This window comes from Salvia splendens, chromosome 4, assembly GCF_004379255.2.
Source record: "Salvia splendens isolate huo1 chromosome 4, SspV2, whole genome shotgun sequence".
In the NCBI taxonomy this organism is placed as follows: Eukaryota; Viridiplantae; Streptophyta; class Magnoliopsida; order Lamiales; family Lamiaceae; genus Salvia; species Salvia splendens.
The window spans coordinates 725,869-751,120 of record NC_056035.1 but is presented as its reverse complement, the minus strand read 5'-3'; the positions used below and the strand labels follow the sequence as shown (position 1 = coordinate 751,120).

At 34.9% G+C, this 25,252-nt stretch overlaps 4 protein-coding genes and 1 non-coding gene across 8 annotated transcripts; 1 reads left to right on the top strand and 4 right to left on the bottom strand.

Moving 5' to 3' along the window:
- Nucleotides 1–313: 313 nt before the first annotated feature.
- TRNAS-GCU lies at nt 314–395 on the bottom strand. Its single transcript has one exon. It is a non-coding gene; the product is annotated as a tRNA-Ser (tRNA).
- A 4,185-nt stretch (nt 396–4,580) lies between these two features.
- LOC121799594 (putative late blight resistance protein homolog R1A-3) lies at nt 4,581–9,758 on the bottom strand. The gene is made up of 5 exons (XM_042199000.1): nt 9,611–9,758; nt 6,664–7,566; nt 5,060–6,502; nt 4,863–5,011; nt 4,581–4,607 (listed from the first exon to the last, which is right to left on the bottom strand). The coding sequence occupies exons 1-5, from the start codon at nt 9,756–9,758 to the stop codon at nt 4,581–4,583; spliced, it is 2,670 nt and encodes an 889-aa protein (XP_042054934.1).
- Nucleotides 9,068–10,675, bottom strand: LOC121799708. The gene is made up of 3 exons (XM_042199154.1): nt 10,581–10,675; nt 10,315–10,439; nt 9,068–10,127 (listed from the first exon to the last, which is right to left on the bottom strand). Exons 1-3 carry the CDS (start codon nt 10,638–10,640, stop codon nt 9,869–9,871), a joined length of 444 nt encoding a protein of 147 aa, XP_042055088.1. The 5' UTR covers nt 10,641–10,675; the 3' UTR covers nt 9,068–9,868.
- A 666-nt stretch (nt 10,676–11,341) lies between these two features.
- LOC121801193 (aldehyde dehydrogenase family 7 member B4-like) lies at nt 11,342–15,302 on the top strand. Of its 4 annotated transcripts, none has more exons than XM_042200645.1 (15): nt 11,342–11,521; nt 11,702–11,838; nt 12,196–12,282; nt 12,397–12,528; nt 12,692–12,764; nt 12,957–12,979; nt 13,076–13,139; nt 13,235–13,280; nt 13,392–13,572; nt 13,664–13,840; nt 13,930–14,094; nt 14,251–14,391; nt 14,471–14,568; nt 14,655–14,804; nt 14,974–15,302. In XM_042200645.1, exons 2-15 carry the CDS (start codon nt 11,704–11,706, stop codon nt 15,026–15,028), a joined length of 1,527 nt encoding a protein of 508 aa, XP_042056579.1. In that variant the 5' UTR covers nt 11,342–11,521; nt 11,702–11,703; the 3' UTR covers nt 15,029–15,302. The 4 variants fall into 4 exon arrangements, with proteins under 4 accessions (XP_042056579.1, XP_042056578.1, XP_042056576.1 ...); XM_042200644.1 differs by having other exon boundaries at nt 11,343–11,521; nt 11,687–11,838; XM_042200642.1 differs by having other exon boundaries at nt 11,520–11,585; nt 11,687–11,838.
- Nucleotides 15,303–19,052: 3,750 nt separating this feature from the next.
- LOC121798683 lies at nt 19,053–20,268 on the bottom strand. The gene is made up of 3 exons (XM_042197807.1): nt 19,937–20,268; nt 19,684–19,846; nt 19,053–19,581 (listed from the first exon to the last, which is right to left on the bottom strand). Exons 2-3 carry the CDS (start codon nt 19,842–19,844, stop codon nt 19,215–19,217), a joined length of 528 nt encoding a protein of 175 aa, XP_042053741.1. The 5' UTR covers nt 19,845–19,846; nt 19,937–20,268; the 3' UTR covers nt 19,053–19,214.
- Between the last annotated feature and the right edge of the window lie 4,984 nt (nt 20,269–25,252).

Below are 25,252 nucleotides of genomic sequence, written 5' to 3'. Positions count from 1 at the left end.
TAAAATATCAATAACAATATTCGAATGATAGGAATAAACCAGTCTGATATCGAATGTTGCCACAAAGCGACACAGCCAATAAATATTAATTGCTACATAAACAAAAAGTAGCATTGGGCCTCAGTGGGTTAGAGACTTATTTTGAGCTTTAAAAAGGCCACAAATGAATGGGCTTAGTATTCTGAGTTCTGTTTGAGGAAAATTGGGCCTGAGTAAGCTGGAGATTGATTTTGAGCTAAAAAGGGCCACAAATGAATGGGCTTGGGCTTCTGAGTTCTGTTTGAGGAAAAATATTTTGAAGTTGCAAAAGAAACGTCGCCTGAGTGATTCGAACACTCGCGGGGAAACCCCATGTACTTAGCAGGCACACGCCTTAACCACTCGGCCAAAGCGACGATTTGTTGTCTAATTTCATAGTAGTTGGATATATATTCTATAACTATCTTCGATACCCGGAGAAAACACGTTTAGGCTTGTTATTGAAGAACTTGTTCTAAAAAACCGTAATGAAAAGAACATAAGTAGATAAGTGGATAAGGTTACACGTGTACAAAATAAATTTTGTAGCCGAATACAGACGTTTTTTTCCTTCCCACATGGATACAAGTAGATAAACCATAAAAGAGAATTAAGTCTAACTCCCATACGAGAAAAAGCGTAGATGGTCAAGAAGAAAATAATGAGCTCTTTCTTCTTTTGTGCTAAGAAGTTAATGGAATTCCAAAATAATGAAGGAGAATAGATTCATTCTAATTGAGGGAGTGACGCATAATGTTTGTGCGTCGTTCAATATCGACGCACAATCCTTATGCGTCGTTAATTAATGACGCACAAGGATTATGCGTCGCTTAACAACGCATAAGGATTGTGCGTCGATATTGAACGACGCACAAGGGTTATGCGTCGCTATTGAACGACGCACAAACATTATGCGTCGTTAAATCGGCTTTTAACCCCCTCCAGGCAGACGCAGATCACAGGACGAACATACACACACTTTCATTTCCTCTCTCGGCGATTTCCGGCGTTTTCAGGCGATTTCCGGCGATTTTTCCATAAGATCCGGTAATTTGTTAATCAATTTAGCTACATTCGACATTATTCATGTTTATTGTGCTTTCATTTGTTAGTTTGACCCAATTTATACAAATTAGGGCTTGTAGGAAAAATGTCCTTAATTGTCGTTGTGCTAAATGTCTTTGATGCAGAAATCATGCAAGTATTTGTGAGTTTGTATTGGGGTGGTAGAGTAGTTCAACTACCACATATGGGTATTGGTTATGAACCACCTCGTCCGAGGAGCTCCATCATATTAAATTCAGGTGTTTCCTATTCTGAATTGGTAGCAATGATCTGTGATGCGATGGGAATAGATATGAACCAACACACAATTGAATTATTATGGAGACAATGTATAGTCGTTGCTTCCGGTATGAGTTATACATGTTCTCTGATTTGCAATGATGACAGTGTGATGTTTATGTTCAACAATGCTCAAAATTCAAGTGGGTGTATTGAATTATTTGTTGAGTATTCACCGGTGAGGAGTGCAGAAATCCCACCAGTTGTTGATTATGGTATTGGAGCATCTGCGAGGTTTGAACAAATGAGTTTTGACTGTGGTATTGGTTCATCTGCGAGGGTGGACCAAATGAGCTTTGATCGTAGTATGAATGAGCAGCGAGATGTTTTAGATGTTGCTGATGTTGGGGTTGGATTGAATGATGAGGTCGATGCTGCAGATGATCTTGCTGAGCCAAGGCCACTATCTGAGACAGAGGCAGACCCCGATCTCAGTGATGGTGATGGTGCTGATGATGTCGGTGCTAGTTCTGATGATGAGATAGTATCATGTAAACCTGTTATGCAAGGTGAACAACCACTTCCGGAATACAATCCTAGTGGGTTTAGATTCTTTCGTGAATTACCAAGTCGTCCTTCTGGAGTATCGGATGATGTGGGTGGTAATGAACACAGCCTTTTGTATTGGAATGAGAATGAGCCGCATCGGATTGTGTTGGGAACAAAATTCGATTCCAAGCTACACGTGAAGACTGCTATTACTATGTGGAGTTTGTGGAATGAAAAACAGTTTAAGGTTGTCGAGAGCAAACTAAGAAGGTGGCATGCTGTATGCAAATTTCCAGCAGGAACGACAGTAATCGTCCGTAAATTGAGCAATTTCATATAAACCCTAACTTTACTAAATTAGGGAAAACCTCCATAACTTCAGCAATTATTGATTTATGTAGCCAAATGGATGAATAATTACCGAAATATGTTTGGTATTTGGTTGAAATCTGTCGGAAAACGCCTCAAATCGCCGGAAATCGTCGCTGAAATCGCCCCTCCTTCGCTGCTCGCTGCGTCGTCTGTCAATTACGAGCATTCTGCCCTCTTAATCCCGATTTAACGACGCACAAATAATATACGTCTTTAACAAATGACGCATATATGTTATGCGTCATTAAATAACGACGCATAACATATATGCGTCGTTTATCGACGCATAATCTATATGCGTGTTTATTAAAGACGCATATTATTTGTGCGTCTTTCAGTAAAGACGCATAACATTTGTGCGTTTCATTAATAGCGACGCACAAATGTCATGTGTCACTCACTATGCGGGAATTAATCTATTGCTCTTCATTAAATTGGAAGTAAGTTGACATGCTTTCACAAAAGAAGAATTAGTCCGAAAATAATCCTACCTGTCCACTGTACTTGCTAACATCAGGAAATGAAATAATTGAGAATCTCGAGTAATCGGCCAAGCCGCTAAAGTAGTGATGAACCCCGTTGATAAAATGAGTTGTATAGAGAGTCCATCTATTCATAATCTCAAATGAAAATTCAAAATAAAAATCCATTTAGCATAGATTGAGCAAAAGCTTTTAGTTATGCAAATTGCGCTAACTCTAATGGAAATATTGGTGTTCGTGTATGTTCTGTGATCACGAGTTCTGTTTAGTTTGTGATAGTCATAGCTTGATTAAAGATTTAAATAATTTTATCAAAAGATAAAGCTTGTGTGGAACTTTTAATTTTGCAGATTAGATACTTGCAGTGGAAATCTATAAGTCAATTTACTTTATGATCATCAAAGTTAGATTCTAATTATCTAGCGGGTTGTTATTTGGTTCATTTAATCGATTTAATTATTATTGAATTGATCGAAAAACAACCTTACTAATGACACAGCAACAAACACTTTCTTTTTAGTAAAGACATCATAGGGACAGACGACAATCTTATGATTTAAAGTTTTATAGACTCAAATTTGATTAAGAGCTCATAACAATAGAAAACTCAAGGGTTTAGCAATAAATCCAATTATATTGACATCACAAAGCTTCTTCCACCTCCAATAATCATAATCTTGATCAAGAATCTCAAATCCTACATGAAAACAACCTCTCCCTTTCCTTTTAAATCCTTATGTTACACACAAGATTAACAACAACAGAGCACAACAATCCCATCAACAGCAAAGGCCAAAACCTTCAATCAACAAAATCCCCTCAACAACTTCACATTGCCGCCACCGCCGCAGCGCCGCTGCTCTCCTTCCATAGCACCGCGATTTGGCTCCACACACGGTGGCTATCGCCGTCGCTCCACTCCAGCCACCCGAACGCATACTTTGCTCCATCCTCGACCGAAAATCCAGCGGCATCCACGGCTTCGGCGCTGCTCTTGAACAGTGGCGGATCCAGAAATTTTAGATTGGGGGTGCGATAAATAATTACATTAACTTAGAGAATTAATATTCAAACGATTTTTTTCTATTATCTTAATTATTTTTTTTTCTATTACCTCAATTATTTATTTTCAAGTGAGTTAAATTATTATATAGTATAAAACACAATTTTTTGTGTTTTATCACTTGAAAAATTTTCTCTATTTAAAAAATAGATTATTATTATTATTATTATTATTATTATTATTATTATTATTATTATATAATGGAGAATTTATTTTAGAAGTTCAGGAAAAGTTTTTAAAATTTTTGAATAAAACAGAATGCATCGTATATGATCATAATTAAAAAACGTAAATAGTAGTAAAGATTATATCCTACCCAGTTTAATGAAAAGCCAATAATATATTAGTATTATATTTATAATGAGTTTTAAGAAATATAATGAAAAGTGAGTTAAAAAAGTTAATGGAGAGTGAAATTAATATATTAGTTTTATAATAAAAGTTAATGGAGAGTGGAATTAATATATTAGTTTTATAATAAAATGTGGGTTGGAATGAGTTAATAGAATATGAGGTCCACTACTAAATGGTAAAAAGTGAAGTGACAAATTTTGTGAGACAGACGGAAATAGAAAAATGTGATACGGAGGGGGTACATCCGTTTTTAAAAAATAGAAACCTTAGAAACAACACGGATTTTACTGCACAATTAGTAAAATATGAGAGAAAAATTAGCAAAGCAAAAGAGAGGGAGAAAAATAAGTAACGTAATAGAGCTAGTGGAATACATTATAGCCCAAGCCCATGATGATTTAGCACAACCAATTGTTTTAGAAGAAAGCGAATCTAAACTAATAGGCGCTGCTGAAACTCTAGGCATTCTTGCTATGTCTGAAGTGCTAGAAACAAAATAAAGCGATAAAAAACATTGAACATGAATCACTCTAAGTGAGTATCTCTGCAAGACTGCAACTAAAGGGAACTACTGGGGAAATACCTATTAATAGAGTTCGGGAGTGAGTTCGGTGTGGAGCAAGGGTGACTTCGAGTGTGGTTCCAGTCGGCTAAAACTAGCTTAAACTTTATTACATGAGATGAGAAGAAGAAGAAGAAGAAGAAGAAGAAGAAGTGAGGCCAAACAACAAATGTATCACCTTTGATTCCAATTCTTCTCCATCAAGCACCAGCCATTTCACGATAATGCAGTAAAAAGTGACCCATATCTCCATTTTGTTCTCGGCAGTTTCCGGCGGGGCTAAGGTGAAATCGGCTGACAGAAGGGGCAGCCCTCCTGCCGTGCCCCCTGGACAAGATATTCAAGAATTTATCAATTTAACTTCAAAGTTAGCACTTGTCAAGCTCTTCAGTGCTTCTTCTTCTTCTTTCCCAACTAGAACTCGCACATGAAGGTCTAGTTGGTCTCCATATAAACACTCTTGTTCCTCAACTATCTTTTTAGCTGACTTCACCGCTGATTCACTACAGGATTTCAATTCAATTGATTTCAACGTTGCTATTTCTCCAACTTCTGATGGGATCTCCTTCAGTTGACGAAACCCTTCAAGATGAAGCTCCTGCAAAAGTGGAAAGTGAGAGTTTTCCAACATAATCCAATCTTTTAAAGTATGCCAATCTTCCAAATGTAGAAACTTGAGCCTTGAGAATTTTCCTTCTGTTTTCCACTGTCCTGTTTTGAAGACACCGCTTAGTGCTAACTTCTCAAGAAGGGGCAATGACCAGATTTCTGACATTATAATTTCCAAGTTCAGAGAGTTAACGGCAGAATAAGCGACAACCACAGATAACTTCTTGAGGGAGTGTGGGAACCTAATTCCCGGCCAATTCAAATCTCGTCCGTTGTTGAGGTAGCAGTGGAAGTTTTCCAATTTACTAAAACACTCAAAATTGCTGAGATAGTTTTTTCCATTCATTTGCGTAAGATTGTACCAAAGATACAATTTCTTCACATTGGGAATTCTTTTAACCACCTCCTCATTCAAAACTAAATTCTTCACTCCTTTGAGTGTGTGCAGATTCTCCATGATAACAATGTCATTGTTGTCTCTGGGAGGTTCTGGGAGACTCAAATGGTATTGCGTAAACTCGAGATGTTGAAGTTGACACAATTTCCAAATTTCATTCGGCACAATAAGAACACGGGAACATCGTATAATCAATGATTGTAGATTCCAAAGCAGATCAATCGAAGTAGGGAATTTGGACTCATAATGAACTCTAACAGCAAGGTACCGTAAGTTCACCAACTGAAACACATTATCAAGGAAATAAGCACCATTCATAGTATGGGTATCTTCATCATATGCTTTGAGTGTCCTCAACAATCTAAGGTTGTGAGGTAGTCGAACTTCCCCATAGTCGTCATAGTCGCTTATTATGGAACGGGCATATGACAAAGATCCCAAGACTAGACTTGTTAACAACCTTGGAAAAATAACACGACGTTGGCTTTTTATCCGTCGAGTATTTAAACGAGGAGGATCATCTCTTATGACATGATAAAACCTTTCCTTTTCAACTTCTTTCAAACACATATCCCTCAACAAATCATGAATTTTGCAGCATTTTATCTCCCCATTAATCCCAATCTTATGAATCAAAACAAGATTTCGATCGGCAAGATCCTTTAGATACACTTTGGCTGTCTCTTCCAAGCTTTTCCCACTTATTGGTTTGAGAATTCCTTCAGCAACCCATAATTCAACGAGCGTTGATCTACGAATTACCTTATCTTCCCCAAACAGAGAAGGCATGGTTTCAGATAAACCGGCAATTGCTTAAAGCTCATGTGTAATATTTTAAAACAACGCTCATCATCCTCTGAATGCACTATTGAATTTAAGTTTGCCTCTATGGAATTCCATAATTTTATTGTGAGATTGGATTTGGCCAAAAGTCCTCCAATCACAACAATTGACAACGGAAGTCCTTTGCAACCTTTTCCTATCCTCTTTCCAATTTCCACCATCTCCGGTGGGCACCTTTTCTCCCCGAACACAGTTTTGGAAAGAAGCACCCAACTATCAACATTATTCAAGAGACCCATCTCAAGGTTTTTAGAGTGGGATAAATCAGAACCTAAGTTTGATAGCCTTGTAGTTACCACTATTCTGCTGCCATTTTTGTTATCAGGTAAAAACCTCCTAATCCCATCCCACGCCTTAATACTCCACATATCATCAAGTATAATCAAGTATTTCCTACCAAATAGATGTTTATACAAGATTTCTCCTAAGCCATCCTCACCCGAAGTTTGACCAACTTTTTTACCCAACTGAAGAAGAATGTGTACGAGCATTTCTTGAATGTTATACTCTTGAGATATCGCAACCCAAGCAGAAACATCAAAATGCTCCTTAATAAGACGGTCTTGATAAATGGTCATAGCAAGAGTAGTCTTACCAGAGCCACCCATTCCTACAACGGGAATGATCTGTAGATCACGGCGATCAGAAGTGAGCTTATCCTTCATTTCAAGCAAGGCCTCCTCAGCACCCACCATGTCACTCTGATCCTTTGCAGTGGGAGAAGACTTCAAGGAATCTGAAGGCATTGACTCAGTGCTACTCTCCTTTACAATAGGAGAAGACTTCAAGGAAGCTGAAGGCGTTGACTTGGTGTGAAGCTGATGTTGTACGCTCAAAGTCTGTTTGATTTCCATGGCTTCTTTCTCGATCAGATCCATATCTCCGATCACCTTCTCTAGAGCTTCGTACAAGGAGTCGGGGCTGGTCTTTATTCCATCAGTTTTGATCTGACCCACGATATGTGATTCGATTACATCTTCAGCTGCATAAGCTGCATCTGCGATGCGACTCTCCAAATTGGTCGGCTTCTTTGCTGTAATCAAGATGGGGATTATAGATTTCGAGAAACTTTTCGAGGAAAGTGACCTTTTCGGTGAGTAACTCGGCCTGTTTAGGGTGGATAGAGATGGGAGGGGAAGGATGTTTTTGGAGGGTATCTATGATATGCATAAGAGAAACCAGAGCTCCATAAGCTGCCATGCTTATTAACTCTTTGAATCAAAGAAGATAAGCAATAGATATTCAGAGATGAAAGAAGACAGAATCTGGAAGATACTATGAAAGAATACAAAGTCTTTAGAGAGACAATTAACCAATCTCGTACATTATTGCCAAACAGATCACTCCTATTCTTTTGGATTGGGCTATGATTTTATGGGCTTAGACTCGGTTTCAAATATGAAACCCAAACCTGGGATAATTCAATTTAAAATTTTCAAAGGTTGTGTGAGGTGAATTTTAATTTCAATTATCAACTATAATTCTATGATCCCTAATAAATCTCTCATATTTGATCGATACAAGTTAAAAAATTTATTTAACTTTATTAAAAAAATAAGTAGAAAAAGTTAGTGTAATGTGGGTCCTATTTTTATATATTAGTTTTATTTTATAATTAAATGTGAGTGAAAATGAATTAGTGGAACGTAGGATCAACTATAAAAACGTTAAAAGTGAAATGAGACTTTTATTGGAGACCGCCCAAATAAGAAAGTACTTCCATCCCACTATAAGTGAGATGTATTCCTTTTTGAGTCGTCCCACTATAAGTGATGTAGTTTTTTATAGCAAGAAAGATATTCCATATTTCATCTTTGTCTTACTTTATCACCTTTCTTATTTTTTTTCTATACTTTTTTCTCATTCTCACTTTATTCTCTCCTCATTTAACTACTAAACATCGTTACCTAAAAACTTATGCCCAAAAGATATGTGTCAGATATGGTGTTATGAAGTCACAAAGAGAGTATTGGTCTATTGGACATTTAATGAGGACAGGAGAGAATATTATACTACTGGGTCAATACAGACCCACAACTCACTCTTTTTCTTTCTAGAAGCCGATTATCCTTAATGTGTTACTACTACCTCCTTTTTTAAAAATAACAGCTATTTTCATTTTGGATCGTTCCTTAGAAATAGAAATTTTAAAATCTTTTTATTTTAGGATATGGATCCCACAATCTACTAACTTCACTTTCACTACTTTTTCTTTTCCTCTTTCTTACTTTACTCATTTTTCTTTTCCTTTCTCTTACTTTACCAAAATTCTTCTCACTTATTTTACCAATTGTGCATTAAAATTTATGTCGTTTCAAATGTATCTATTTTTAGAATACGGAGGTAGTAATATATAATTATTTGTAAAAAATTATTGGATTTAGTATTTTTCAGCAAAGGAAAGATGAAGTCCAAATACAATACCCAAAGTCTAGCACAACCTTATCAACAGAGTAGAAACATTTTGCCAACAAAATCAAAGATCCAACAAAACCATAAATCCTCGGCATATGCAAACTTCTACTTCATGAGACCAACTTTTACTGACACAAACAATACAAACTGAATCTGCAATAAAACAGAGAAGTCTTTACACTCATGTGTTAGACATAAATATCAACATACAAGAGACTCTTCTCCGTATAAATGCCCAGCTTGTTCCTCTACTATCCCTTCGATGCTACTTGCCAAGCTTAACACTTTCTGCGTCAAGGCTGGGGCTTTCTTAGCTTTCCAATAATTGTTCATCGATCATACTTATCACGCTTGATATTATTTCATCAACGCGGCCATTTTCCGCGCTCTTCAACAATTCAAAGTTGGAACTTGCCAAGTGATAAGGGTATTTCCCTTATCACGATGCTGGAGACGATAAACAAGAAGTCCGGGAGGCGGAAACCCGTCAACAACTCAAGCTTTAAATAAAGTGCATAAAATAAAACAGTAAAAAGCGTAAATTCATATATTCATTCATTCGTTCATTGAAAGGAATAACAATGACACCTATTTATATATCCTAAACATATATGGAAGAGATATGACAAATCACTAATTAACTAATTAATAAAGATATGCACGTATCACCAAGCTCATCAGTTCATCTTGGTCCCTCTTCACCTCAACTCGAACATGAAGATCCCCATTTAAATCTTCCTGATCATATGCAATATTTTTAGCTGACACCACCGCTGATTCACTGCAGTGTAGCAAAAAAATTGACTTCATTGTGTCTATATCTCCAATATTTGATGGGATCTTCTCTAATTGATCTACAAAAGTTAGACAAAGCTTTTGGAGAACTGGAAAGTGTGTTTTGTCTGACACAATCCAATCTTCTAAATTTTGACACCACGCCAATTTGAGACCCTAGAGACTTTGGAATTGACCTTCAATTGTTTCCCACGTGCCAGTTTTGAAGCAACGAACCTATTCAGAGAAAGAAAAAGAGTGGTATTACTACTGTCTGGTAAGACCACTCTTTCTCTGAACATTCCGACCGTAGGATTGGGCAATGAACCTATTTTTGGCATTATTTCTTCCAACTCCAATTCAGGAGAAGGATAAACATACAGCTTCTTCAAGGAGTGTGGGAACCTAATCCATTGAAAATGAGAATGGTGATTCTGAATAATCAAAAGGGAAGTTGTAGAATTAATTAAATGAGGCATCTTGGAACTTTGACACCTTCATACCTCTGACATATATAAAATTGCAAATTTAAATGCATAAGCATAAAACTTGTTCGTTCGAATTTAACTGAATGATCAACTGAAAATACTACCTTTTGTTCATCTTCAAATCTGCATCAGTTTTCGATTCGTCTCTCTTTCTTACCTCATTTCCTAAGTTTCTGTGTGGATTGAATGGATGAGAAGAAGAGAAAAAACGGTTCTTGAATTGAATAACCTGCAAATCATGAGGATGAATTTGATGATTTAGGGCTACAAAATTTGGGAATTAGGGTTAGGAAATTGAATCTTATTTCCGTTATTTTTGCAATTGAAAATCGAAACAATTCTTTTAGACACAAAATTAATAAAAATAAACCTTTTTATTCCTTTGGAGTACATATTGTGGGGTTATTAATGATCCGCATTCTACAACCATTACTAACTATTCTCATATTTCTACTCATCAATCACAACAAATATGACTGTAGTGTAGTTTATGCCAACCACTATTTTTTAATAGTAATTAGTAACCCCAACTCTTTATCATTCTTAAATAAATTGGATATTACTAGTGCTACTTATTTTTAATTTTTGTGAAGGTGGAGCATAGCCCAACTCTCCTTCGCTATCAAAGCATAACATCATACTATGCCGAAAATGAAAAGTTGAAAGTACATACACCAACCAGCCTAACAATAGTCCATTCATGTGAATGACTAATACTCCTTCTGTTTATCCTATCTTTTCATGAAAAATAAGACACATTGTGAATGATACGAACTTTAATGTGAAATTGGTAAAATAAGAGAGAAGAGAAAAAAAAGTAAAAGAGAAGTAGTGTTAATGGAATATGAGGCCAATATTATTAGTAAGGGAGAAGTAGTTGAAAACTTTCATTTTTTTTAAATGTGCTCTATTTTTCGTGTACAGTATTAAAACGGGATAGACTGTAGCCTTTTTCTTTTAGCTCAATTATAAATTTACGTTTCTCTCTTTAAGAAATTGAAATTCCAAAAATTCCCAAAAAAAAACAATCTTGATTGATCTACTATATATTTTATCGACAAAAATATATGCAAATCAAAACTATCTCCGCAATTTTTCTTTAAAAAAACGCGAACATGAGCATAAACCGAGACAGTTAAAAAAAGAGAGAGAAACTCAAATGATCGTCGTTAAATGGAAAAAAAGTTCGGATTTTGCATTCACAAATTTGCTTCCATCACTCACCCACGTAGACTTCTAAGCGGGCACGCCTCTTCTTCCTCATCTTTCTCCCTTCGTCACCATTTACACCGTACAAATCCATATCCAACTGTAAGTTCTTGCTCTATTTCTTCTCTCACAATGTCTCAATTGAGTACTACTTCTCCTGCTTACGGTACAACCACCTCTATGCGTCGTGAATGCCCCATCACTTGCTATTTTAAGCTCTTTATATTCCCCCAATTTTTGAGGATTTTCCTTTGAAATTTCGTGTAGTTTCGAGTTTTGCAGAAATGAGCTTCGCGAAGAGGGAGTACGAGTTCCTGAAGGAAATCGGGCTCGGGCCGCGAAATTCGGGCTGTTATGTCAATGGAGGTTGGCAAGGGAACGGGCCTGTGGTTTCTTCTGTAAATCCAGCCGATAATAAGGTGTTTTGAGCTGATTTTATTTTTGAAATTTCGATGTTTTTTGTTTGTTTTGAGAAGTGTTGAAGTTAGTGTTGTGGTGATTGGCTGATCAGAACTGATGGATCGTGTTTTGCAATCTAATTGATCGATTGAATTAGAATTGGGGGAAATGCACCACTACGTGAACTTAGATGATCTTAATTTGCGCTATGATCATTTCTGAACCCAATCAACTGTTCATATGATTGAGATTTATGTTACTTTTTGCTAAGTTGCAAGGTTTTGAGATTCTTTTCCAAATTTAGAATACACTATCATCATGTGGTCTGATGTGATTGACTGATTTCTAATCGGGTGTGAACCGTTTCTTGGTTTTAGCCAATTGCTGAAGTTTCTGAAGCATCCATTCAAGACTATGAGGAGGGAATGGAGGCATGTGCTGATGCTACAAAGATATGGATGCAGGTTCTGTTTGTTGACTTCTTTCATTATGATGCAAATGATTTTTCGATGTACTTAGCAAGCTTAGAAATGGATATAGGATTATTATATGTGATATGATGTCTCGTCTTGTTTCAGATTCCAGCACCAAAGAGAGGTGAAATCGTTAGGCAAATTGGTGATGCGCTGAGAACCAAACTCCATCATCTCGGTCGGCTTGTATCCCTTGAAATGGGAAAAATACTTGCTGAAGGAATCGGGGAGGTTCAGGTTTGTGTTTAAATTTGGGAAGTGAAACGTACTTGTGTGGTTAACTTTTATACTATATTCTTATTCGTATCATATGCATTGTTTGGATCTTACTTTCTGATAACTTCGATAAATATTAAGATAAAGTTCAGCTTAATCATTTGTCGGGGAACTGTTATTGCAGGAAATAATTGATATGTGTGACTTTGCTGTGGGATTAAGCCGTCAGCTGAATGGATCCGTTATTCCCTCTGAACGTAAGCTTGACAACATTGCGATCCTCCGGGTTTTCATCACATATAATTGATGTTATGTCTCGGTGAACTATAGATATCATATATTTTGGGCTTTCAAGTATTGTATGAAATCATGTAGATATGCTTATGCGCTTATGTAATTGAAAAATGGCTAATTTCTTTACTGTTTTTGACTTGTTGCCGTCTTAACAGGACCTAATCACATGATGTTGGAGGTAAGCAAGAGCTATAATTTTCTTCGGAGCTTATGGTTTATGTTTATGGTAATCCATCCTTATATCTGATATATGCATCCAACCTCTGACAAACAGATGTGGAATCCCTTAGGGATAGTTGGTGTCATTACAGCCTTCAACTTCCCTTGTGCTGTTCTTGGTGAGTATTTTGAGCAAGAATTGAGTTTTGTTACTATGCGTTAGGATAGCCGAAGCTTATCTTTTTCGATGTTATCTTTTGTTGTGTAATTGTAGGATGGAATGCGTGCATAGCTCTAGTTTGTGGAAATTCTGTTGTGTGGTGAGTTGCTCTCTGCTATAAGTCTATAACGGATGTTGCAATTTATTTGTGTTAGTGAATTATCAGTAGTTTTGCATTTATGAATTTCGATGATTGTATAACAATTTTCAGGAAAGGTGCTCCAACCACTCCTCTCATTACCATAGCTATGACGAAGATAATCGCTGGAGTATTCGAGAAAAACAATTTACCGGGAGCAATTTTCACAGCATTTTGTGGAGGTGCTGAAATTGGTCAAGCTATAGCAAAAGATCCACGTGTTCCCCTAGTTTCGTTCACGGGGAGTTCAAAGGTACTAGTTTACGTGCTCACTGCTCACCCAAACGAATCTAGAGTATTTCCATTTTCAGAAGGCCTAAAAGTTTGAATGGTGATATCTCTAGGTGGGTCTAATGGTTCAACAGACTGTGAATCAAAGGTACGGCAAGTGCCTGCTCGAACTAAGCGGCAATAACGCCATAATAGTCATGGATGATGCCGACATTGAACTCGCTGTTCGCTCTGTTCTGTTCGCTGCTGTTGGTACTGCTGGTCAGCGATGCACAACTTGCCGTAGATTGGTATGGTACATAGTACTTTGCAGTCTTCTCTGCAGATGATATAGTCGACGTTCGATGCATAACCTCTTTTCCTCATCCTGAAAATGCAGCTTCTTCACGAGAGTGTTTATGAGAAAGTACTTGACCGGTTATGTGATGTCTACAAGCAAGTCAAAGTCGGAAATCCATTAGAGAAAGGTACCTTACTTGGGCCGCTGCACACTCCTGTTTCGAGGGAAAATTTTGTGAAGGGAATCGAGAAAATCAAATCTCAGGTTCGTGCTGAACCTTTCTAAGTTGTTGTCATATTCATTTAAGAGGCACACTCCGGTGCGTTCGCCCTAATAAAATCATTTAAATTCTGAATTCAAGATTAATAAACTGTAATTGTCAACAGTTGTTTTTGACTGTGTTATCATGTTGAAATGCAGGGAGGAAAGATTATCTGTGGTGGCGGTGTTGTAGAGTCTGAAGGAAATTTCGTGCAGCCTACGATAGTTGAAATTTCTTCGAGCGCTGAGGTTGTTAAGGAAGAATTGTTTGCTCCTGTTCTCCATGTGATGAAGTTTCAGGTATGCCTACTTTTCAGCTGTCCGAAGATCTCCAGTTTGCGTAGTGTAATAGTTTCAAGTGACTAATTTTTTTTGGCAGACTCTGAAAGAAGCAATCGAAATAAACAATTCCGTGCCCCAAGGCCTGAGTAGTTCCATCTTCACCCGCAGACCTGAAATTATATTCAAATGGATCGGGTGAGTGATGAGACGATCTTCCTCGCTGTTCTCTGGTAAAATTTCAACTTCTTCGAGATATTGACTGAACCCATATCTTAATACAGTCCCCAAGGAAGTGATTGTGGTATTGTGAATGTCAACATCCCAACAAACGGCGCTGAAATTGGCGGTGCTTTTGGTGGTGAGAAAGCCACTGGAGGCGGACGTGAAGCTGGAAGCGATTCTTGGAAACAATACATGAGGCGCTCAACTTGGTAAAAACCGGATTATGTTTTTTTGAAATAGTTATCTTTGTATCCTAGTCTCATGTAAAATTTTCTATCGAGAATCCTGCAGCACGGTCAGAGCTAACAAAGCTCGTTTGATTCTTCAGATTTCGTTTCTGAGTCCTGACTATGTTCATATTGCTTTGTATATATGCAGCACCATCAACTACGGAAGCGAGCTGCCTCTGGCTCAAGGAATCAACTTCGGGTAGTGAACAACAACGAGCGAGCTCGAATCAGTCGGGTATGCTTTGTTGTCGAAATGCTGGTTCTGGACCTGAAACTATGGCAAGAATCTGAATGATCATTAAGAGAAGACTTCTAGCTAAGGAGCTATGGCTCTCTCTGTGTGTCTAGAATGTTTTCAACTATTTATGAAATAAAGCATAGTTTTCAACTTGCTGTTGTATATGTACTGAAAGAATTGAAATTTAATCAGCATATGATATTAAAGGGTTTGAAATAATAACTCCATTCTCTATTGCATCCTTTTGTTGTTCACCGGTACGTTTTACGATTACGATATGCAAGCCGGATCCTCTATTCTGATTATTGTCATCTGAGGCCAGAGGCGGAATCCAGGTGGGGTCTAGAAGGTCGATATGCCCCATCGTTGGCCATAAAAACTCCATTAAATTCAGCATATGGAGTTTTCACTGGCCCCATAACACCGTTCCAATGTTTGTAGTTGGGGTTCACTTTCGTTCGACATCCAATATTCACTGTCAGCTTGCACTACCTCTGCGTTATGAGTTTTGTTTCGTGGATCTTCCACTGATTATATCGTATTGTTTCGTGGATCTTCCACGGATTATATCATACGATGATACATGAAACGATGCATATCAATGCACCACTTTATGAACAAGGTCAAACTACATTGAAAGATAGGAGCCCCTTGGTACAACAGCTTCTCCTCAATCTTTCTTGGTTGGGGCTCACTCCCGCTCTTCGCCTCCCATTAAGCTATAGCTGTCACGCTACCTCTATCATACGAGTTCCGCTTTCTGGATATACCACTCTTGATATTTATTATATACTGATACAAGAAATAATGTAGATCGTACACGAACAAAATAAAATAAAATATGAGACCAAAACACTACTTTACCAATGAAGTCAAACGAGACCAAAACACTACTTTACCAATGAAGTCAAACGCAGTTGAAAGATAGGTCTAGTTAGTGGCACAATTTGTGGATTCATACTTTCTATCTACTTAAATGGAACTGTTGATAGATGGATTAAATTAGCTAACCAGACTGTCATTATCTCCAAATTGATGATTATATGTTTGAAAAAGTATACTTAACAAATTAAAAAGTATTCGATCTCATCCCTTCTCTCTTCAAAAAGTTGTTCACCAAATCTACTGTGATTGAGTAAAAATATTACTATACCATAGAAAAGTGACATCTATGATTGGTTTTAATTAGTTGTTAAATTAACCTCTTTTGCATAAATTGGCTTATTATTTTTGTCATTTTGCTCTCGTTTGTGAGTTGAGTGATTACTTAATTTGTCAAAAGATTAAATTTTAAATTATATGCTGAGTGAGAATAGAGGAGATTATACTACTGGCACGTATTAGTCAGTATCGTAACCTAATTTATATTTTCATGCTTTAATATTTATATACTCTATTATAGTTTGAATTTTCTTTAAAAAATAAAAGTATCAAATACATGATCACCATAACCACTATTCAACACCTAGCCCACTCAATTTATACAAAATAGGTGTTGGTAAATGACAAATCTGTCCTTTTAGGTGATGTCGTGGCAAAGAGAGTGACAATTTTTTTTCTCATCAAAAGAATGTAATAAAAATTTGAATTTTAAATGAACAACAAAATATAACAAATATTGAAGTCCTAATTAGGGCTGGGGAATAATATCGAAAAAATGATATATCGCTCGTATCGTATTGAAAAATATCGAAAAATTATCGGATTTTCGATATATCGTAATTTTCGATACGAAACGATACCGTATGGTAAGTTTTCAATACGATAACGATATGAATTTCCTAATATCGCGATATATCATTTTATATCGAATATACGATATATATCGATATTTTCGATATATCGTTTTATATCGAATATTCGAATATATCGTATATATCGAAACATATTTGAAATTATAATTTTCGATATACAGGTATTCGATACGATAACGATATTGATATTATCCATATCGAAAGTTCGATATATCGAAATTCGATATAGCGAAACTTTCGATACGATAACGATATGAAATTCTTTCATATCGATATTTTTGATACGATATACGATACAACGTTTTCGATACGATATCTCGTATCGACTCACCCCTAGTCCTAATGGAGCTTAATTCAATCAACTAAGCTCTTTATATGTGGGTACCATAGAGTTTGAGTTCTATATATATTCACTCGAAGTAGTCCATCCATATATAAGTTCGAGTTAAGTCAGTCACGGAAAAATATAAGTTCAATTTTGTATGTATAATACTCCATAATTCTTAGATAAATTTCGTCAAATCTCAATATAAATTTGAATTCGTGTTATCTTAAAAATCAGTCCTTGATAAATTTGGACGAGGCGACTCTCTTGCACTTGCACCCACCACCATCAACAGTTATTGGCATTATTAGTTCATGGTCTAAAATAGAAAAAGCAAGGTGTATTCAAAAGGGGAAGGGGCTCGAGGAAAAGAAGCACAATAGCAATTATTGGGATGGGTCGTTACAAATAGGTAAAATATGATTGATGTTTGGTGTAAAGGAAATTAAAAAAATTGATGATTGATTGTAAGTTGGGAGTTGGCCATTTAACCTTATTATATATGCCAATTCAATATGACAGTCAAGGTCATATTATGAGTGTCCACATGAGATCTTTTTAGTAAATACGTATAAATTAATCATTTTAATTAATGTCCAAATACCATATAATTTTTCTATTTTAATAATTTACTAAAATTTAAAACATAATGCGTGAAACACCATAATGTGGTCATTTTGCATTGCTGTTCGTCTACACGGTCAAATTATAATATAGTACGTAGCATATATAAAAAAATTACACAATCAAATTTGTGTAAGCCAATTATTGTCCAAAACAGAATAATAGCAAGTGATCATATTTTGAAAATTTGGCAAACTGATAGAATTTCATATACTCCTACCACTTTTTAGGGCAGCAAAAAATGAAGGTGACAAAACGAAAACATCTATTAATATATAGGTTCTGAAAGAGATTGCACAACGCATGATTCTCAAGAACCCTAAATTATTGCTGCAATTTGTCTAAAGTTACTTCAAAAGAGAGATTCCAAGAAGCCAAGATGCCATAATCAAATAGTTTATGGCTATGAAGAGCATCAACTTTTGAAATAAAGCACGAACACATTATTAAAGAGACAAGGATTTTTCTACGTTGGTGTCCACAACTTAATACACATACTCCCTTCATCCCAATAAATATGAAACATTTGATTTTCGACACGAAATTTTTTACAGTGTTGTTTTGTAAGTTAATGAAAAAAGAGGAAACAGTAGAGATGTTATTATTTCCATTTTAGAAAACGTTTCAATTTTTTATAGGACAATCCAAAAAAAAGAAAACACTTCATTTTTAATGGAACAGAAAGAGTATATCTCATGTTAGTCCACTCCGGTGGCGTTCGGTTGTCATGACTAATATCATGAGACTATCCATCTAAGATTAAGTTATAGGATTATTTTAGTTGGAGGGGGAGGCTATGACTAATTACCATGAGACTATTTATCTAGGATTAAGTTAAAGTGTTCAATCTTATGAACCAAACATGATACATAATTAATCATGAGATTTAATCTTCCCAACCGAACACCCCCTCCGTATACATTGGTTTAAAATTATCTGAAATTAAATTTTTCTAAAATTAATTATGTCATAGAGATTAAAAAAAAAGACATACCACTAACCAATGACTAAGTATGTCTCCTATTCTTATTTCTTTAGAGCTTCCATTAGCACGGCAATGGTAGCACAACCAAGACAACATTCTCTACTTCTGGGGTTTATTGATATAGTGTCATTGAACTTATTTTTTGTCCACTTTTTTTTTATCTATTTTTCGTGAACATATATATCGCCCGGTAACTTTAGCTTAGATCATTTTTTTCTTATAATAATCAATCCTAATCATCTCAATTGAGGAAAAATAACATACACAAACTCCAACCATTAATGCAAGAATACAAGCAAGATTAATCAACATTTACTAACCATCATTTCATTTCATTTCATTCCATAACATCATTTATTCTATTCAACACTATGTAATGTCCAAGATCAAGCACTACAATTTTGCCCTTTCACATTCTTTTCCCTACTTTTCTTTTACCAAATTTACCATAATACCCTCGTCCTCATTCACAACCCTCATCCAACCTGCAGTACACCGCGGCATCTACTAGGGTCAAACTCGGCATACAACTCTCCGACCGAGCAAACACACCACCAACGCCTTCCAAGTCGAGCCCCCGACTCTTATTAGTCGGGCTACACGGCATTGACCTCAGCGCCTTCGGGCTCTCGAGGCCCCTCATCATAACCCGCCTCATCGCCCGGATCAAGTGCACGGTCGGGTCCTCCGGCGGCCCGCCAGCCCGAAACTTGCTGCAGAAGCTGATATGCCGCGCCACCGCCTCCTCTGGGCTTATCAGCTTCCGACACCTCACGATTTCGTCCTTCACCGCCTCCGCGCAAAGCCCGCATATCCATTTCCCGCCATACCTGAAAGCCCGAATAACGGTTATTTAACAGAATCCCACTTCTTTTTTTTCATCGGAATTAACAAATTTTCATTTTTTTTCAGTTCTTTGATTATTATTTTACCTTTCGCGAATTGTCTCGATGTAGGAAAGGGTGCATTCCTCAGTAAGCCCGCAGCAATCGCATTTCGCGAAATCAACCTCGTTTTGGCCCGAAATCGCGTTTGCGGGCCCTTCCGGCCCGGAACCCAACACCATCGAATCATTAATTATACTCGTAGACATCTCTAAAAAAAGGCAAATTCACAACCAAAATCAAAACTTTCGAAGTGGGTAATTCATGAAATCGGATATCAAGAGAGGGGGTGAGAGATTACCAGCTGAATAAGAAGAGATAAAAATTGGATCTTTTTTTGATGTTTTTTTCTATCGCTCTTTCTCCCACTCGACTTCTTCTTCTTCTTCGGGGATGAAGAATGTATACATGAAAGACATGTCAGAAAAGGCCGATTCGATCGATGAGAGAGAATTCAAGAAATTTCCCTTTTTCTCTCTAGTTAAAGACAGAATCTCTCAATCAATCAATGGAGCTTTAGAAGGTGTAAAGATGTTATCAAATATTCTTGCTATGGCTTTTTTTGGGAGAGAGAATTGAGAGAGAGAAGAGCTGTGTGTGACTTTGTGTGTAGAGAGAGAGACTGCAAGAAAAAGAGTTTATTTGTGCGTTTTATTGTGGAAAAGAAGGTCAATGATTGGCGGTGACAGGGTGGTGGGGGTGGGGGTGTACACGTCAACATTAGAAAATATAGTGTGTGTGTGTGTGTGTGTGTGTGTGTGTGTGTGTGTGAATTCTGGTCTTATCACAGTGGATTTGCCAGCAATGCATTATCTGTGTTTGGAGAGCTGTCCAATTCTTGCTATTCACGCATGAATATTATTTGGAAATTTCCATTATGATGATGACGAATAGGAGCCAGACACGTGGCACAAAAATATTTTCTCCATAAATAAGTTTTTGAGAAATATGGAACTAAATTTGATTGTATTAATCAGTGGGGTTATTATTATTGAATTAATGTTCATAATTGTGGTAATTGTATCTTCTTCGAAATTTGGTGATTTAGTTGAATTTTTATTATTATTATCATATTTAGTCAAATAAGAGGTGAGGGAAGAAAGTTTCTTATGTGTTTTTAATTGGGTGGACCAATTAATTGAAGAATAATCTGAGGAGATTCCATGGAATTAAATTAATAGATAGGCTAAGTATTGAAGTAATAGACCCGAGAAATTGGGGCTGTCGATTTCAATTGATTGATATATTGTTATTTTTATGAAGAGAAGAAAATGATATTGAAAGAAGCTCCTATGAATTCATTCGTTTATCCCTTTAAAAATAATGTATTAAAAATAAAATGTCGGCTTGTTTTTGTAGTTTATTGCTTTCCTTTATCAATTGGCATCTCTTCAAATGTGTAAATGTAAAGTCTATTTTGTTTTTCGATCTTATTTTATGTTCACATCACTTTCAGAGCTATGCATATATGAGCTTATTATATGTATATGAGTATTACATATTTATAAACTAAATAACAAAAGAAGAAGAAAATATCTTTCATCCATTCAGGTTACTTGGTCGTGGGCAAGAAGAAAGAATAAAAAACTACATACTAGAAAATGGGAAAAAATGAAAAATAAAATAAACAAACCAGTGTTTTAGTAATTCGCCTTAAAAATTATGAAATTAAATTTCATTACCTCACATATAAGCATTTGGTCATCCATATATTATCCTTACATTAATAGAAATCCAATTATGTAAACTCAAAACATTCAAGTTTATTTGGAACTCGAAATTACATTTTGTACAAAATTCAAATAATGTCGAACTAAAATCATAGTACTCCATAAAGTTTTTCGCATTTTGTTGCTTAATGAAAGGTACACTGTAAATGATGAATCACGAATATTAATTAATATGTTCATAGTATGAGCCAATAAGATAAGAATGCGTGTAAATAAAATAAATTTCAAAATTTAAAAAGGAAATTTCTCAATGCCCCAACTACTATTAAATTTATGAGTATAATTGGTCACATTCATATGAAAATGAAATAAAATGAGAAGACAATTTTCATGCACTTGTGAATTTTCCAAAGCCACGTCGGCATTTGAATTTAATTATATCCCATTCCTAGATGTCACAAAGCAAACCAAGTTTTCTTCACGTGGCTGTCCCCATTTACATGCACTCTCACGTTTTATTTTGTTTTTGTTTTATTGATTGTTTCTTCTACATACACATACACTTTTGTTATCCGAGATAATATTCTTGGATTTTTATCAAAATGGATTGTATTTGATTTTTTCTATTGTTTTTGTGTGTTTTTATAGTAGATTTAGATAAAATGTTTGCTTTTCTCCATGTGCAGATTTATTTCATTGTGTTTAGGGTTTATATTTTTTTTATTGAGTATTTTTCCTTCATATACTAGTACATTTTTGTTTTCCAAGATAATATTCTTGTATTTTTTTTTATCAAAATAGCTGCATTTTTTATGCATTTCATATAACATTTTTTTAAATTGTGGTTGTAGTATTTATTTAAAATAAAAAATTTCTAACAAAAAAAAGGCTAAGAGGGACCCGGCCAAAATGTTATGGAAATTTGTATCTTTCCCATTATCTTTTTATTTTTGCTTTTCCATCATCTTTATTCTTCATCACTTCTTAAATGATTCCAACACCACTCGTCCCTCTAAATCAGCCCTAAATTATATAACAAACATTAAATTCATCATCAATCACCACACATAGCATAGGTACGTAGGCACAAATGCAATTAATTAAGAAAAAAAAATCAATCACGCAATGAAAATAATTACACATGAATACTTTTGTGACAAATGTTTGGTCCCTAGTCCTTCGAGCTAACTGATTAACACCACTATTTATTAGTATAAAATCATAAAAAAATATAATGTTTGCCCTAAGAAAGAGAGTGGACATATATACCTAAAAGGATTGTTTAGTTTGTATCATCACACACCCAAATAAAATGTCCATTTGTTGTCGTCTCAAAATCTTAATTAATACAGACACATAGACCTACAAACCACCTGCATTGTATGAAATCTATGGTACAAAAATGCAGGTCATTACCTGTTTAATTTGTGGCACATTTATTGGTATGTGATACTATTTATTACGTGTCGAATTGCCCTTACCTATAGTTCTTGATTGCCATTTTAATTCAACGAATTTTTTGAACAGCGACGTTTGGATATAGTTTATCTTTTTTCGTGTTGAGTACAACATCGAATAACGACTATAGTATCCAATATTTTAGTTATTTGAAAATGTAGAAGTGGATGAACACTAGAAAAACATCTAAAAAGTGTGGTGTTGTAAGTTATGTAGTTTCTTTTTTAAGTGTCACAAATTGAGCGGTTAAAAAGATGAACAAATGCTTCATCAAAAACAAGTGAAGAAGAAAAGTAGCTTCAATAATCTCATCACCAAAGATGAATAGTCTCAAAATAGCTTCAAAACGAAAGAAGAGTTCGTTATCAAAAGATTTATATGACATTCCACAAAGCAAAAAAAATTCACAAAGATAAAATATACAACGAAAGTACTCAAAGGATCAAATAACTATAAAAGTAAATAGAAGTGGGCTTTATTATGAATTACATCACGAAAGAATAAAAATGAAAATTGTTTTAATTATAATACATAATTTTAATCTTAAACTCAACTTTCTTGTCCAAACTGTGGATTTATAAAATATGGCAATATGAAAATGCAACTTTGATTTGTCAGATGAGATAGTCAGATTTAGTTGTTGGATATCTGTAAGAAGCATTTTTCTATTACTAACAAAATAAAAATCAACAAAGAAAAATAAAAAACACAAGGCAATGCCTAACATATCCAAATACCGCACACATTAAATAACACAATCAAATCTGGCCGTCACATAAAAGTTTTCAATACTGAAATTTGAGTCTCATACATATATAGTGATGATAAAATATGATATTTTCCCATATTATATGGTTTCTGAGTGTTTATTTTCATAATGCTAATTAATTAAACATTTTATTTTACATATATATAATTAATTATTGAATATAAAATTGTCTCATTAGAAATGAAACATTTGCTTTTCGGCACATGAATTTATGTAATGTTGTTTTGTGAGTTAATGATGAGAGAATAAAGTAAAAGAGATGAAAAAGTGGAGATGTTGTTGTTTCTATTATAGGAAACATTTCATTTTTAATGGGATAGAGGAAATAGTATAGTATAATATATATAACACTCTTTGTAAGCAATATTACAAACATACGCCAAGAAAATATAATTATGACTAAAATATTTAATTGATGTGTATCAAACGAAACCAAATATTGGTTTACAAGATTTGAAGTTCCAAGCAACTTGTGAAATATGATTGAGACTTGTGTCAATAGGATATTAGATATTACAGTTACATGAAAATAAAATATTACCCAACATGTTCATCAAGAGGTTGAGTGCAATAGAATAATCGCTATTCAATGATAAAGAGATAAAAACAAATAATACATTTAAATTATTTGATCCTCAAAATCTCAATCATTTTTAAAAATCTTTTTTATCTCAATTATTCGAGAAGCGTCTTCCATCTTCTTTGATCACACATTTTTAATTTTTACTTTAATCTGTTTCATAGAATAAATAATACTAGGAGTAATACTGTTTTCATTGTTTTCATCACCAAGAAATATAGATGGAAATTTTTATAGAATGTTTGTTTAACTTTTATATAGTATTTCCTTTATAATGTAACTAAAATGAGTTAATAGAATGTTTCATACACATGAAATATAGTAGCAGTGATAAAAAATGAAATGTGAGAGGTATTGATGAATATCTAGAAATGACAAAATAAGATATTTAATAGCGGACAAAGTGACTAGATGTTATAACAAGGACTCAAGGAGTACAATTTTGCAGATTTGTATACCCACAAACACAAGATAATTCTAACTCACTTATTATTAGTAGGAGAAAAATGAATTGAGATTTAAATGCTCAAGTATTAACATTTGAATAAAAATGTCTTTTTTTTGTCGAGAACAAAACTACAAGTGGACATTAGAGTTTGATTCTTGTAAGAGAAGGGTGAGATTGTGTAGTTTTCATGTCAATTTATTACATTCAACTGGTTTGAATCTTATCACTTTGTGTAAGTTAAACAGTCAATTTTTCTGAGCTACATATTTTCTGCCTAAAATTGACATTTTTGTGTATCACTCGTCAATTTATCAATTAATACTATATGAATAAAAGGGTTGACATACCACAGCTGGATTCCAAATTATGAGTTTATTTTACAAAAATAACCTATATTAATATCTTTTGTATTAAATGGGCTTAATAATACAAACATGATGCTATTTCACATAGACAAGGCTTTTTATTGGACTGAAAATATAATATTTACCATACTTATTGGGCTAATATGGGTTTGATTTTTATGGGCTGAAGTCATTTTCCAGTTTGATTTATTCTTCTTATTTGTGCGTAATAAATAAATTTCCATAAATCAATCAAACTTTGTGAGATCATTAGTACTCATTTTAATAATTTACTATTTTCATCTTTTTGGCTGCACACTCATTGAGTATAATTTTGACACCTTGAAT